Here is a 13,342-nt window from a genome sequence, read left to right as displayed (position 1 = left end):
TGCTACTATAATTTTGTAGCCGAGCACGTCAGTGGAGAATATAATGGAGCTGCTCCAGAGATTTGAGATGTTTTCGGGGTATAAACTGAATTTAAGGAAAAGCAAGCATTTTATGGTCTTCTCACCGGGAGTCAGAACGGGATGGGGGGTTGCCATTCCGCCTGGCGGTAACTCATATTCGGTATTTGGGGGTGCAGGTGGTGTGGGTTAGGGCAGAGCTTCGGAAGTTTAATTTCACTAGTTTGGTGGGGAGGGTGAAGGCTGATTTGCTGAGGTGTGATAATCTTCCTCTGTTGTTGGCGGGCCGTGTGCAGGCTGTTAAAATGAATGTTTTGCCACGATTCATGTTTTTGGTTCAATGCCTACTGGTCTTTTTGGCTTAGCCATTCTCTAGGGGCGGGTGGGCAGGCTGATCTCCACGTTAGTTTCGAGGGGGGAAGATGGCCAGGGTGATACTGTAGAGGACGGCAGACAGGGTTCCAGGCCTCCCAAACTCACTGTATTATTATTGGGCAGCGAATGCGGAGAAGACGTGCAGCTGGAGCAAGGTGGGGGGTGGAGGGGTGCTCTCTGGGTAAAGGTGGAGGTGGGCTCTTGTAGGGGGTCGGGTTTGCGAGCGCTGGCAAAGGTGTCACTCCCGATGGCCCCAGGGAAATATTCGGTGAATCCGGTGGTGGTGGCCGCGTTGAAGATTTGGAGGCAGTTTAGACAGCACTTTAAGCTGGGGGCCGGGTCTGGGGGGATGCTGATTAGGGTATCATAGGTTCGAGCCGGGGAGGATGGATGCGAGGTTTCGGGGATGGGACAGGAGGGGGTTAAGGAAATTAAGGATCTGTTCCTAGGAGGGCGATTTGCGAGTTTGGAGGAGTTGGGCGAGAAGTATGGGTTGGCGCTGGGGGAAGGTTTTAGGTACATTCGGGTGCGGGACTTTGCGAGTAAGGTTTTCCCGACCTTCCCGATAGCACCGGTTTCCTCGTTGCTGGAGGCAGTGCTATCTGTGAGGGGGTTGGAGGGGGGCTCGTCTCAGTGATTTATAGGAGGTTTCTGGAGGAGGTGCCCATGGAGGGGATTAAGACAAAGTGGGAGGAAGAGCTGGGGGGTCGCTGGAAGAGGGACTTCCAGCATAGGCAGCGAATGCGGAGTATGAAGTGCAGCAGAGGGTGAATGCATCAACTTCATGCAAGAGGTTGGGGGCTGATGCAGCTGAATGTAATGTACATGGCGCACCTCAAGGATGAGCCGGCTGTTCAAGGGGGTCGAGGATGTCTGCGAGCGATGTGGGAGGGGCCCTGCGGACCATGTTCGTATGTTTTGGTCCTGCCCGAAGCTGGAACGTTTTGGAGGGCGGTGTTTAGTGCAATTTGAGGGTTTTACATGTTTTTGACCCTGGAAACGGTGAAGTTTGCGTTGTGGGGGGGCGAATGAGGGGTTCTACAATTGTTGGGACTTGTTCATCGTGCACTTTTGGGAGTTGGTTACCGTTGACTGCAGAGGGAGCGGGTGGTTGGGGTTTTTTTTGTTTGTTTGGGGTTGTTTTATATTGTAAAAATGTTGAAAATACTGTTTAAAAAACAAAATAGTTGGAGGATCTCTGTGGGGTGGCCCTGTAGTCAGAGGGTGTCTGTCGGGGGAGGCCCTTTATTAGGGAGTCCCTATGGGGGGTTAGGGGTTCCTTTAGTTAGGGCGTCTCTGTGGGGATTCCAACAGTTAAGAGTCCCGGGGGGGAGGGTCTCCCTATTAAGGAGGTCTCTTGGGGATTCTCCTGTTTTGCGGATCACTGGGGGGGGTAGGGGGGGTGCATCGGGGGGTGTGGGGGGGTGCATCGGGGGGGGGGGCGGGATCTGGTAAGGGAGGGGTGGACAGGTGGTGCATTGGAGGGGGCTGGCGCTTGGATGGACTTTGGGGACAACTCCCTTAAGGAGTTACCCCAAGGTCCACCATGCCAGGCTCACATTTGGTGAGACCTGTAGTAATCCCTGCCCACGTGATTCCCAGCCCAGGGGACTAGAGAATCACGGAGGGCCAGAGAATAGCGTGTTGGGCCTACTAAATGGATGCAAATGGATAATTAAGATGCACATTTACATCCTCCCGCTCGCGCACGGGTGCGAACCTTGATCCCGCTGTCAGTGGAGGGTCAGAGCATCATGTTCGGATCGGTGCCCGCCGATGCCCAGCTCCTATCCCGATTTTGTGATTTTCCGTAGCGCGGGGACCCCGCTTCTGGCGGCAGGCGGCTGAGAATCCGGTCCTCGGTTTTGCAATGTTGACTTTTTTTTGTTACATTGAGGTCTCGGGTTGTCTTTAAAGCTAAGGGCCGCTGTTTCATGCTCTAAGCTTTTTGATTTGATTCAAATTATTGTGTGTTAGAAGAAGAAATATTGCCTCATGTCAACATGTCACCAATTAAACAAGAGCAGGATAGCAAAGTGCGAACAGTGAACGTTATTCTGGCATTAAAACATTTTGTGACATTTTCTTCAGCAATCCGCCACTCTGATTACAATGTAGTTATTTGAAGCTAACATAAAAAGGGCTAAAGTTTTGTGTTTGCAATATGTACCTGACTGGTTCTTTTTGTTTGTCTAATCGGTAGGATGTCTATTCCAACCAGCACAATTCACTATGAGCTGAATCGACAGAGCAATGACCTCTTCATCACCAACAAGCAGTCACTTTTATGCCAGCGAATGGGAGTCATGGTTGCATTTGAGGCATTTGAAGATTTAGTTAAGTAAGCATTGTCTAAACCAAGAGTATGCAAGAGTTATTCCTGAATGTTTCCGTTTTTTTAATATTCTTTTACAGGATATGAGCATCATTGACAAGGCCAGCATTTGTTGCCCATCACTAATTGCCTTTTGAGAAGGTGGTGGTGAGCCACCTTCTTATACCACTGCAGTTCATATGGTGCAGACACACCTGCACTGCTGCTAGGAAGGGAATTCCAGGATTCTGGCCTCCGCAATAGTGAAGGAACAGCAATATAATTCCAAGTCAGATGGTGTGTGACTTGGAGAAAACTTGCATTTGTCCTGGATGGTGTTGAGCTTCTTGCGTGTTATTGAAGCTGCACCCACATAGAGAGTAGGCAGAATTTCCAGCCTCTGATCTGTTTTTGTAGCCAGAGTATCTGTAGCCTAGTCCAGTTCGGTTTCTCATCAATGGTAATCCACAGGATGTTGATAATGGGAGATTCAATGATGGTAATGCCACTGAATATCAAAGGAAGATAGTTGTATTCTCTTGTTGGAAATGCTCATTGCCTGGCAATTGTATGTGTGAATATTACTTTCCATTTATCAGCCCAGCCCAAGTCTTCTCTCAATTTGTTTCAAAACTAGAAGGAATTCTCCCAAAAAATGGCAATGCCATTTTGGGCAGGAATTGCAGGGCGATTTCAGTCAGGTGTTTGAGCATGATCCAGGTCACAATTCACCCAAACTTAGTCATTTTTTGGAACTTGGAGAGATTCTCACTGATATGTACCAAACCTTCTGGAGTGGGGAACGAAGGATGTTGGCAAGACCAGCTCCTCAGAGATATGGGGCGGGATTCTCCGCAATCGGCGCGATGTCCGCCGATCGATGCCAAAAACGGCGCGAATCAGTCCGGCATCGCGCCGCCCAAAGGTGCGGAATCCTCCGCATCTTGAGGGGCCGAGCCCTAACCTTGAGGGGCTAGGCCCGCGACGGACTGATTTCCACCCCGCCAGCTGGCGGGAAAGGCCTTTGGTGCCCTCCAGCTGGCGCGAAACTGACTTTGCCGTGCGGCGCATGCGCGGGAGCGTCAGCGGCCGCTCACGGCATCCCCGCGCATGAGCAGTGGAGGGGGGCTCTTCTGCCTCCACCACAGTGGAGACCATGGCGAAGGCGGAAGGAAAAGAGTGCCCCCATTGCACAGGCCCGCCCGCGGATCAGTGGGCCCCGACCGCGGACCAGGCCACCGTGGGGGCATCCCCCGGGGCCAGATCGCCCCGCGTCCCCCCAGGACCCCACAGCCTGCCCGCGCCGCCTTGTCCCGCCGGTAAGAGAGGTGGTTTGATTCTCGCCGGCGGGAAAGGCATTCCAGCAGCGGGACTTCGGCCCATCGCGGGCCAGAGAATCGCCGGGGTGGACCCGCCAACCGGCACGGCGCGATTCCCACCCCGCCGAATATCCAGTGCCGGAGAATTCGGCAACCGGTGGGGGCGGGATTCACGCCAGCCCCCGGCGATTCTCCGACCCGGCGGGGGGGTCGGAGAATCCCGCCCCAGAGTGCCCTTATTAAAGGGTGCCCAGATCTCAAAGTTAAGTTGAAGGTCTTCAACCCCAACCCCCGCGTCCACGGACATCGCTATCCCCATAGACATGGGTAACACCCCCACCTAGCCCCCCCCCCGCCACCCATCACTAAATATCCGTATCACCCTCTTCCCCCCTCACACCACTTACGCATGAGGGCGACCCGGCCCCACCCTCACCCCCATCCATCCACCCTCATTGGTATTAGGACATCGCTCCCCCCCACCCCAAAGTGAGCATACCCCACTATGGGATCACTGAAAGCCCCCTCCCAATATATTTGCTTCTGTACCTACCTCCTTCTTAGCCCCCCTTTCACACCCCCACCTTTCTTAGCCCCCTTTCACATTTCCAACCTCTTGCACCCCTTCAGGCCCCCCCCCCCCCTTTTAAAAAAAAAATATATTTTTATTAAGAATTTTTCAATAACAATATTTTCCACCTTACAAACAAACCCCCCACCCCGTAACAAAGAAAAGAAAAAGAACTCGTGGCAAGACATGAACATAGCAAGTCAATAAAATACAGAACTTTGTACATCGGATTCTTCCCGTACATGTCAGTTTCCGGATCATTCTTTCTTGCTCACATGCCCCCACAGGAACCCCCCTCCCCCCCCCCCCCACTCTCCCCCCCCCCCCCCCCCCCACAACGAACAATGTCCCCCCTCCCCCCACCCCCCTGGGTTGCTGCTGCTGCTGTCAGACCTTCATCTAACGCTCCGCGAGATGGTCTAGGAACGGTTGCCACCGCCTGTAGAACCCCTGCGCAGACCCTCTCAAGGCGAACTTTATCCTTTCCAACTTGATAAACCCAGCCATATCATTTATCCAGGCCTCCACGCTGGGGGGGCTTCGCCTCCTTCCACATTAGCAAGATCCTTCGCCGGGCTACTAGGGACGCAAAGGCCAGAATGCCGGCCTCTTTCGCCTCCTGCACTCCCGGCTCGCCCACTACTCCAAATAGTGCTAGCCCCCAGCTTGGCTTGACCCGGACTTTCACCACCTTAGATACTGTTCCCGCAACCCCCCTCCAGAACACCTCCTGTGCCGGGGCCTCCCCCCCCCTTTTATGCACCTTCTCATATCCCCACCCATTCATAACCATGCCCCTTCTCAGGCGCTGTCCGTTGGTACCCTGGCATTGCCCCTGGAATCCATGCCGTGCCAACCTCAGCACTGCCAGAGTGTCAAGTTGGAACTGCCCAGGTGCCATGTTGGCACTGCCTGGGTGCTAGACAGTATTCTGCCCTGCCCTGTCCTTGACAACCCAGGGGCTCCAATGGTGTACGAGCACCACCACCCACGTCCGGGCCTGGTCATCAAGTCTGGTCTCCATTGATAGAAATCAGTACTGATGGAAATCAGTAGTGATGGAAAAAAATACTGATTGGTGCTGGCCTGACGCTGCGCTGTTTGGGCCGGTGAATCCCAGGAGCTGGGAAACTCCAGCCTTGACCGGGCTGCACATTTTTAAATGAATTTTAAGACACGTTTAAATATGCGAGTCTGTTTCACCCACAGCATGTGTGAGCACAGCTGCAACCCCTCCAGCAATGGTTTCTCTTCCTTCCCCTCCAAGATCAACCTTCCCCGAACCAGCCTCCCTGAACAGGCGCCGGAATATGGTGACTAGGAGCTTTCCACAGTAACTTCATTTGAAGCCTACTTGTGACAATAAGCGATTTTCATTTAATTTTTTCATTTCAGTGTACCAAGGTCCCATGACTTGATCTACTTTTTTCATGTTCACAGTAATCCTTTGTGACAGGCCTGAAACCTTCCTCAAAGTGGCAGTCTTCCGGCAGATTGCAATTCTGATTGGACGCAGCCTCGCTGTAATTGCAAAGCCCCTGTCTCGCCCAACCTTCCTCACGCAGGCTGGGTGAGACAGGAGCTGCAAAGCGTGCCCCCGGCTCCATTGGCGAGGAGTAACTGGGGTGCAGGGAACAAATGTCCTTTTAGGGCATTAGGTGTCGCGAAGGAGACATTTAAAGGGACAATTTAAAGGGAGAAGGTAAGTTTCAAAGGGACGTACCTCAGACAATCGGGGGGGGGGCTTTGTTGAGAGACTGGGAGGGTGGTGGGCTGAGGGAAATGGGGATCAGGTGGGGGTGGGAGCAGGACTCGACTTGTGTCGGGGGGGGGGTGGATTGGGGGGGAAGGGTGGTTTTGGTCAGGAGCGAAGGGGATTGGACCTTGGGGCAGGTGGTTGGCTGCGATATCTGTCCAGGATAGGTGTGGACTAGGGGCTGGAGAAGATCTGTCCTGAAGGAGATGGGGGAGTGGGGGGGGCTGTTCCAAGGCAGGTGGGAAATCGGATGGGACTGGGGAGAGGGGGTTGGTTGTGTGAGGAATGACCTGTGTAAGACTGGGTCTGAGTGTTTGAAATAGATACTCTGGAATTAGAAGGGCTTTTTTTCTTCTAACTCTTTCTGGGGAAGGTGGGACCTCTACAGACAGGATGGTCTACATCTGAACCTGAGGGGCACAAATATCCTGGGGGGGAGATTTGTTAGTGCTCTTTGGGGGGGTTTAAACTAATGCAGCAGGGGCATGGGAACCTGGATTGTAGTTTTAGGGTAAGGGAGAATGAGAGCATAGAGGTCAGGAGCACAGATTTGACGTCGCAGGAGGGGGCCAGGGTTCAGGTAGGTGGTTTGAAGTGTGTCTACTTCAATGCCAGGAGTATACGAAACAAGGTAGGGGAACTGGCAGCATGGGTTGGTACCTGGGACTTCGATGCTGTGGCCATTTCGGAGACATGTATAGAGCAGGGACAGGAATGGATGTTGCAGGTTCCGGGGTTTAGGTGTTTTAGTAAGCTCAGAGAAGGAGGCAAAAGAGGGGGAGGTGTGGCGCTGCTAGTCAAGAGCAGTATTACGGTGGCGGAGAGGATGCTAGATGGGGACTCTTTTTCCGAGGTAGTATGGGCTGAAGTTAGAAACAGGAAAGGAGAGGTCACCCTGTTGGGAGTTTTTTATAGGCCTCCTAATAGTTCTAGGGATGTAGAGGAAAGGATGGCGAAGATGATTCTGGATATGAGCGAAAGTAACAGGGTAGTTATTATGGGAGACTTTAACTTTCCAAATATTGACTGGAAAAGATGTAGTTCGAGTACAATAGATGGGTCGTTTTTTGTACAGTGTGTGCAGGAGGGTTTCCTGAAACAATATGTTGACAGGCCAACAAGAGGCGAGGCCACGTTGGATTTGGTTTTGGGTAATGAACCAGGCCAGGTGTTGGATTTGGAGGTAGGAGAGCACTTTGGGGACAGTGACCACAATTCGGTGACGTTTACGTTAATGATGGAAAGGGATAAGTATACACCGCAGGGCAAGAGTTATAGCTGGGGGAAGGGCAATTATGATGCCATTAGACGTGACTTGGGGGGGATAAGGTGGAGAAGTAGGCTGCAAGTGTTGGGCACACTGGATAAGTGGGGCTTGTTCAAGGATCAGCTACTGCGTGTTCTTGATAAGTATGTACCGGTCAGACAGGGAGGAAGGCATCGAGCGAGGGAACCGTGGTTTACCAAGGAAGTGGAATCTCTTGTTAAGAGGAAGAAGGAGGCCTATGTGAAGATGAAGTGTGAAGTTTCGGTTGGGGCGATGGATAGTTACAAGGTAGCGAGGAAGGATCTAAAGAGAGAGCTAAGACGAGCAAGGAGGGGACATGAGAAGTATTTGGCAGGAAGGATCAAGGAAAACCCAAAAGCTTTCTATAGGTATGTCAGGAATAAGCGAATGACTAGGGAAAGAGTACGACCAGTCAAGGACAGGGATGGGAAATTGTGTGTGGAGTCTGAAGAGATAGGCGAGATACTAAATGAATATTTTTCGTCAGTATTCACTCAGGAAAAAGATAATGTTGTGGAGGAGAATGCTGAGCCCCAGGCTAATAGAATAGATGGCATTGAGGTACGTAGGGAAGAGGTGTTGGCAATTCTGGACAGGCTGAAAATAGATAAGTCCCCGGGACCTGATGGGATTTATCCTAGGATTCTCTGGGAGGCCAGGGAAGAGATTGCTGGACCTTTGGCTTTGATTTTTATGTCATCATTGGCTACAGGAATAGTGCCAGAGGACTGGAGGACAGCAAATGTGGTCCCTTTGTTCAAAAAGGGGAGCAGAGACAACCCCGGCAACTATAGACCGGTGAGCCTCACGTCTGTAGTGGGTAAAGTCTTGGAGGGGATTATAAGAGACAAGATTTATAATCATCTAGATAGGAATAATATGATCAGGGATAGTCAGCATGGCTTTGTGAAGGGTAGGTCATGCCTCACAAACCTTATTGAGTTCTTTGAGAAGGTGACTGAACAGGTAGACGAGGGTAGAGCAGTTGATGTGGTGTATATGGATTTCAGCAAAGCGTTTGATAAGGTTCCCCACGGTAGGCTATTGCAAAAAATACGGAGGCTGGGGATTGAGGGTGATTTAGAGATGTGGATCAGAAATTGGCTAGCTGAAAGAAGACAGAGGGTGGTGGTTGATGGGAAATGTTCAGAATGGAGTACAGTCACAAGTGGAGTACCACAAGGATCTGTTCTGGGGCCGTTGCTGTTTGTCATTTTTATCAATGACCTAGAGGAAGGCGCAGAAGGGTGGGTGAGTAAATTTGCAGACGATACTAAAGTCGGTGGTGTTGTCGATAGTGTGGAAGGATGTAGCAGGTTACAGAGGGATATAGATAAGCTGCAGAGCTGGGCTGAGAGGTGGAAAATGGAGTTTAATGTAGAGAAGTGTGAGGTGATTCACTTTGGAAGGAATAACAGGAATGCGGAATATTTGGCTAATGGTAAAGTTCTTGAAAGTGTGGATGAGCAGAGGGATCTAGGTGTCCATGTACATAGATCCCTGAAAGTTGCCACCCAGGTTGATAGGGTTGTGAAGAAGGCCTATGGAGTGTTGGCCTTTATTGGTAGAGGGATTGAGTTCCGGTGTCGGGAGGTCATGTTGCAGCTGTACAGAACTCTGGTACGGCCGCATTTGGAGTATTGCGTACAGTTCTGGTCACCGCATTATAGGAAGGACGTGGAGGCTTTGGAGCGGGTGCAGAGGAGATTTACCAGGATGTTGCCTGGTATGGAGGGAAAATCTTTTGAGGAAAGGCTGATGGATTTGAGGTTGTTTTCGTTGGAGAGAAGAAGGTTAAGGGGAGACTTAATAGAGGCATACAAAATGATCAGGTGGTTGGATAGGGTGGACAGTGAGAGCCTTCTCCCGCGGATGGATATGGCTGGCACGAGGGGACATAACTTTAAACTGAGGGGTAATAGATATAGGACAGAGGTCAGAGGTAGGTTCTTTACGCAAAGAGTAGTGAGGCCGTGGAATGCCCTACCTGCTACAGTAGTGAACTCGCCAACATTGAGGGCATTTAAAAGTTTATTGGATAAACATATGGATGATAATGGCATAGTGTAGGTTAGATGGCTTTTGTTTCGGTGCAACATCGTGGGCCGAAGGGCCTGTACTGCGCTGTATTGTTCTATGTTCTATGTTCTAAGACGTCAAACCAGATGATGTCCAACCTCCATGTTCCTTTTGAAAATGAAATGAAATTAAATGAAAATCGCTTATTGTCACAAGTAGTCTTCAAGTGAAGTTACTGTGAAAAGCCCCTAGTCGCCACATTCCGGCACCTGTTCGGGGAGGCTGTTACAGGAATCGAACCATGCTGCTGGCCTGCCTTGGTCTGCTTTCAAAGCCAGAGATTTAGCCCTGTGCTAGACTTGTGCTACAAATTTCACCATGCCATCCATCACTGTGACTTGCTACTTGCCCCTCAACAGCTTGCCTGTTTCCACTTTTAGTTCTGCCCCATTGCTGCAGAAATGACACTTCCTTAATTATCTCCAGAGTTGATGTCTTTACCAAGCTCTTCTCTCCATATCATGTAATTAAACTACACCACTTGCATCCTTTCCTCACATTACATCTTGCCCACTCATCACCTTTCCTCATTGCCTACATGCCCTTGCTGCTTCCTATCTATGTGACTTACTCCACTGCGGCATTCCATCCTGTACACTTTGCCCTTCTAACTTTGGGTTCCTTGGAATAATCTCTTCCTTCTCCTGCACTAATACTTGAAAGTGAGTATGTTGGATGTCAGGTGATGTTATCAGGTGATGTCTGCCAATACTTCCTGTAGAAGCTCAAATAATATCAATTTGGTTGAGGTGTTAACAATGCCATAGATTGAATTGAAAGAGAAATTTGGGCTCGGACTCGTTTAGGTACCTCCAAGTACAAAATTCTGTAAGACGGTGTTTCCAGCAGTCCAGGTGGAGCCAATATCCTTGTTGGAGGGGATCCTTTCCTGCTCATGGTTTGAAGAGGGTAGTACGTCCGGCATATTTGGACGGATTCTGTGGGTGGAGCCAGTCACATTGGGGGCAGCGAAAGCCAAATGGGGGGAGGAGCTGAGTCCCATATTGGAGGAGGAGGCCCTTCATAGGGTGAACGCCATGTCCTTGTGTGCGAGGCTGAGCCTGTTCCAGCTCAAGGCAGTGTTTAGGGCGCACCTCACCAAAGCTAGAATGAGTTGTTTCTTTGCGGGGGTTGAGGATAGGTGCAAGCGCTGTTCGGGGTGGGGGGGGGGGGGGGGGGGGCTCCAATCACATGCACATGTTCTGTTCCTGTCCCAAGCTTGTGGGTTTTTGGATCTCGTTTTTTAGCACCATGTCAGCGATCTTGGATATTAAGCTGGAGCCCTATCCTTTAGCGACTATATTTGTGGTTTCGGACTTGCCGGAGCTGCGGACGGGTGCAGGGGCAGATGTCCTTGTCTTTGCATCATTGGTCACTCGGATGTGGGTCCTGTTGAGTTGGAGGATGGCATCGCCACCCAGTGCCTCCCGGTAGCTGAGGACTTAATGGAGTTCTTGTACTTGTGTGGGGGTCAATTGAAGGATTCCACCACAGATGGCAACATTTATACTATATTCAAAGAATTGGTCCCTGTTGGCTGCTGGGGCGGGAGGGGGGTGCGGGGGGGGGGGGGGGGGGGGGGGGGCGGCTTTTTGAGAGGGATGTGGTTGCATAAATTAGTTTATTCTGTTTAGGTTACAGTTACTGTTGTCTGTATTTTTGTATAAAATAATAAAAGGTTAATAAAAATGTTTTTTTTTTTAATTCTATGGACTATATGCCTGCATGCATCAGTGGTTTCAGAAGAGGAGAAATGCAAGGACGGTTTTTTAATGCATTTTTAAATAAATAAATAAAGCTAGTTGTCTGTTAAACTATTAGAAAATCAAATTTACTTATCTATATTGGCGGATTTCCTAGTCATTTTCATGGCTCATGCATCCAAATTGAAAGTCGCAAATGTGAATTTATTCACTGTTTCCATACTGTGCAAAAATAGCTCCTGAAATAATACCGATGAAAACAGAATAGATTCAGTGTGTGTATCATCTATCCAAACAGACAGTATAAATTATCCAATGCCTTCTACTTTTAGCCTGTCAATAATTTGAATATTTGTACCTGTTCAAGAAACTTTGAAGAAGTGATGGCCTGCTTTGCTGACCCATTTCTGGACAGTCCATTGTTTTCTGATCAGGAGGATGTGAAGGTAGGTTTTGATCGACTCGCTTTACATGTGAAATTTCAATCTCTGAACATGTACATTGCATCCTTGAGCTGATGTGTGTACACTTTCAAAGTAACACTTAATTTAAAAAATGGAAAGTGCACTAAGGAATTACAGGAGAGAAAAAGCTGAAAATGGAGAGCAAGAGGGCACATCAGCTGAGGAAGGTTGAAAGACACCCAAGTTTGGGATTTTAAAGCTTGCACATTACAGGATGAAGGCAGAATGATTTGGAATAGGAAGCTGTGATGAGAATGCAGCCAGGAGCATGGCCATATTGTTGGTGTATTGTGCTCAGGTTTGGATATCTTACTTTACGAAGGATGTCAAAATCATGAGGAAAGTGCAGAGTGACTCAATAAGATGATGCCAAGGATGGATGGCTTTAGGTAAGATGGTAAAAACAGGAACTTTTTTAAAGACACATTTAAGAGGGATTTGGGGGGCGAGAAAGCTATTTCATTAGCTGTAGCTGATGAATTGATAAGAATCGAGCTTAAATTCTAAGTTAATCTCCAATAAAAAGTAGAATTTGGAGGATTTATTTTATGGAGAATGTTGTAAGGACATGTTCTACTAGAAATTGTGGTGAAAACAAAATCCATATTGCCTTTTCCGTATGTTGGGAGAGTGGAATTGAAGTAACGGATATTCTTGAGTACAGGGTGATGAATACGTAGAAACATATGTAGAAAATAGAAGCAGGAGGGGGCATTCGGCTCTTCGAGCCTACTCTGCCATTCATTATGATCATGCCTGACCATCCAGTTCAATACCCTCATCCTGCCTTCCCCCTGATATCCTTAGATTCCTTTAGCCCCAAGAGCTATATCTAATTCATTCTTGAAATTGCACAATTTTTTGGCCTCAACTACTTCCTGTGATAGTGAATTCCACTGATTCACTGCTTTCTGGGTGAAGAAATCTCTCCTCACCTCTGTCCTAAAAGGTTTACAGCTTATCCTCAAACTATGACCCCTAGTTCTAGACTCCCCCCACCATCGGGAACATTCTTTCTGAATCTACCCTACGTAATCCTCTTAGAATTTCATAAGTTTCTATGAGATCGCCTCTCACTCTTCTAAACTCCAATTAATATAACCCTAAGCGACTTAGATTCTTCTCACATGACAGTCCCGCCATACCAGAAATCAGCCTGGTAAACCTTCCCGCCATAGCAAGAACATCCTTCTTCAGACAAGGACACCAAAACTGCACACAATACTCCAGGTGTGGCCTCACCAATGCCCTAAACAATTCAGTAAATCATCTCTATTCCTATACTCAAATCCTCTTGCTATGAAGGCCAACATACCATTTTCTTCTTTACTGCCTGCTGTACCTGCACGCTTACTTTCAGCAACTGATGCACGGATGAATGGGGAGTAGTGCCGGGCAGGTTGCAGGCAGTGAGTCTTGGATGAGTTTGATAACATCAGAAACTTGCAAAGTAGG

At 49.2% G+C, this 13,342-nt stretch overlaps 1 protein-coding gene across 5 annotated transcripts in view; it reads left to right on the top strand.

Annotated features, from left to right (window-relative positions):
• The window catches only part of acacb (acetyl-CoA carboxylase beta), a 222,313-nt gene that overhangs the window by 146,025 nt on the left and 62,946 nt on the right, over nucleotides 1–13,342 (top strand). For all 5 annotated transcript variants that reach the window (XR_011935459.1, XM_072478628.1, XM_072478459.1 and 2 more), the window contains 2 exons: nucleotides 2,597–2,734; nucleotides 11,791–11,869. Coding sequence is in view for 4 of the 5 variants with exons in the window: in XM_072478628.1 (XP_072334729.1) it covers nucleotides 2,597–2,734; nucleotides 11,791–11,869 (217 nt within the window). In the remaining variant the exon portion in view is untranslated. The remainder of the gene's footprint in view (nucleotides 1–2,596; nucleotides 2,735–11,790; nucleotides 11,870–13,342) is intronic.

This window comes from Scyliorhinus torazame, chromosome 1 (genome assembly GCF_047496885.1).
Source record: "Scyliorhinus torazame isolate Kashiwa2021f chromosome 1, sScyTor2.1, whole genome shotgun sequence".
NCBI lineage: Eukaryota > Metazoa > Chordata > Chondrichthyes > Carcharhiniformes > Scyliorhinidae > Scyliorhinus > Scyliorhinus torazame.
The sequence above is the reverse complement of the archived record's forward strand: the minus strand, read 5'-3'. Positions and strand labels throughout refer to the sequence as shown.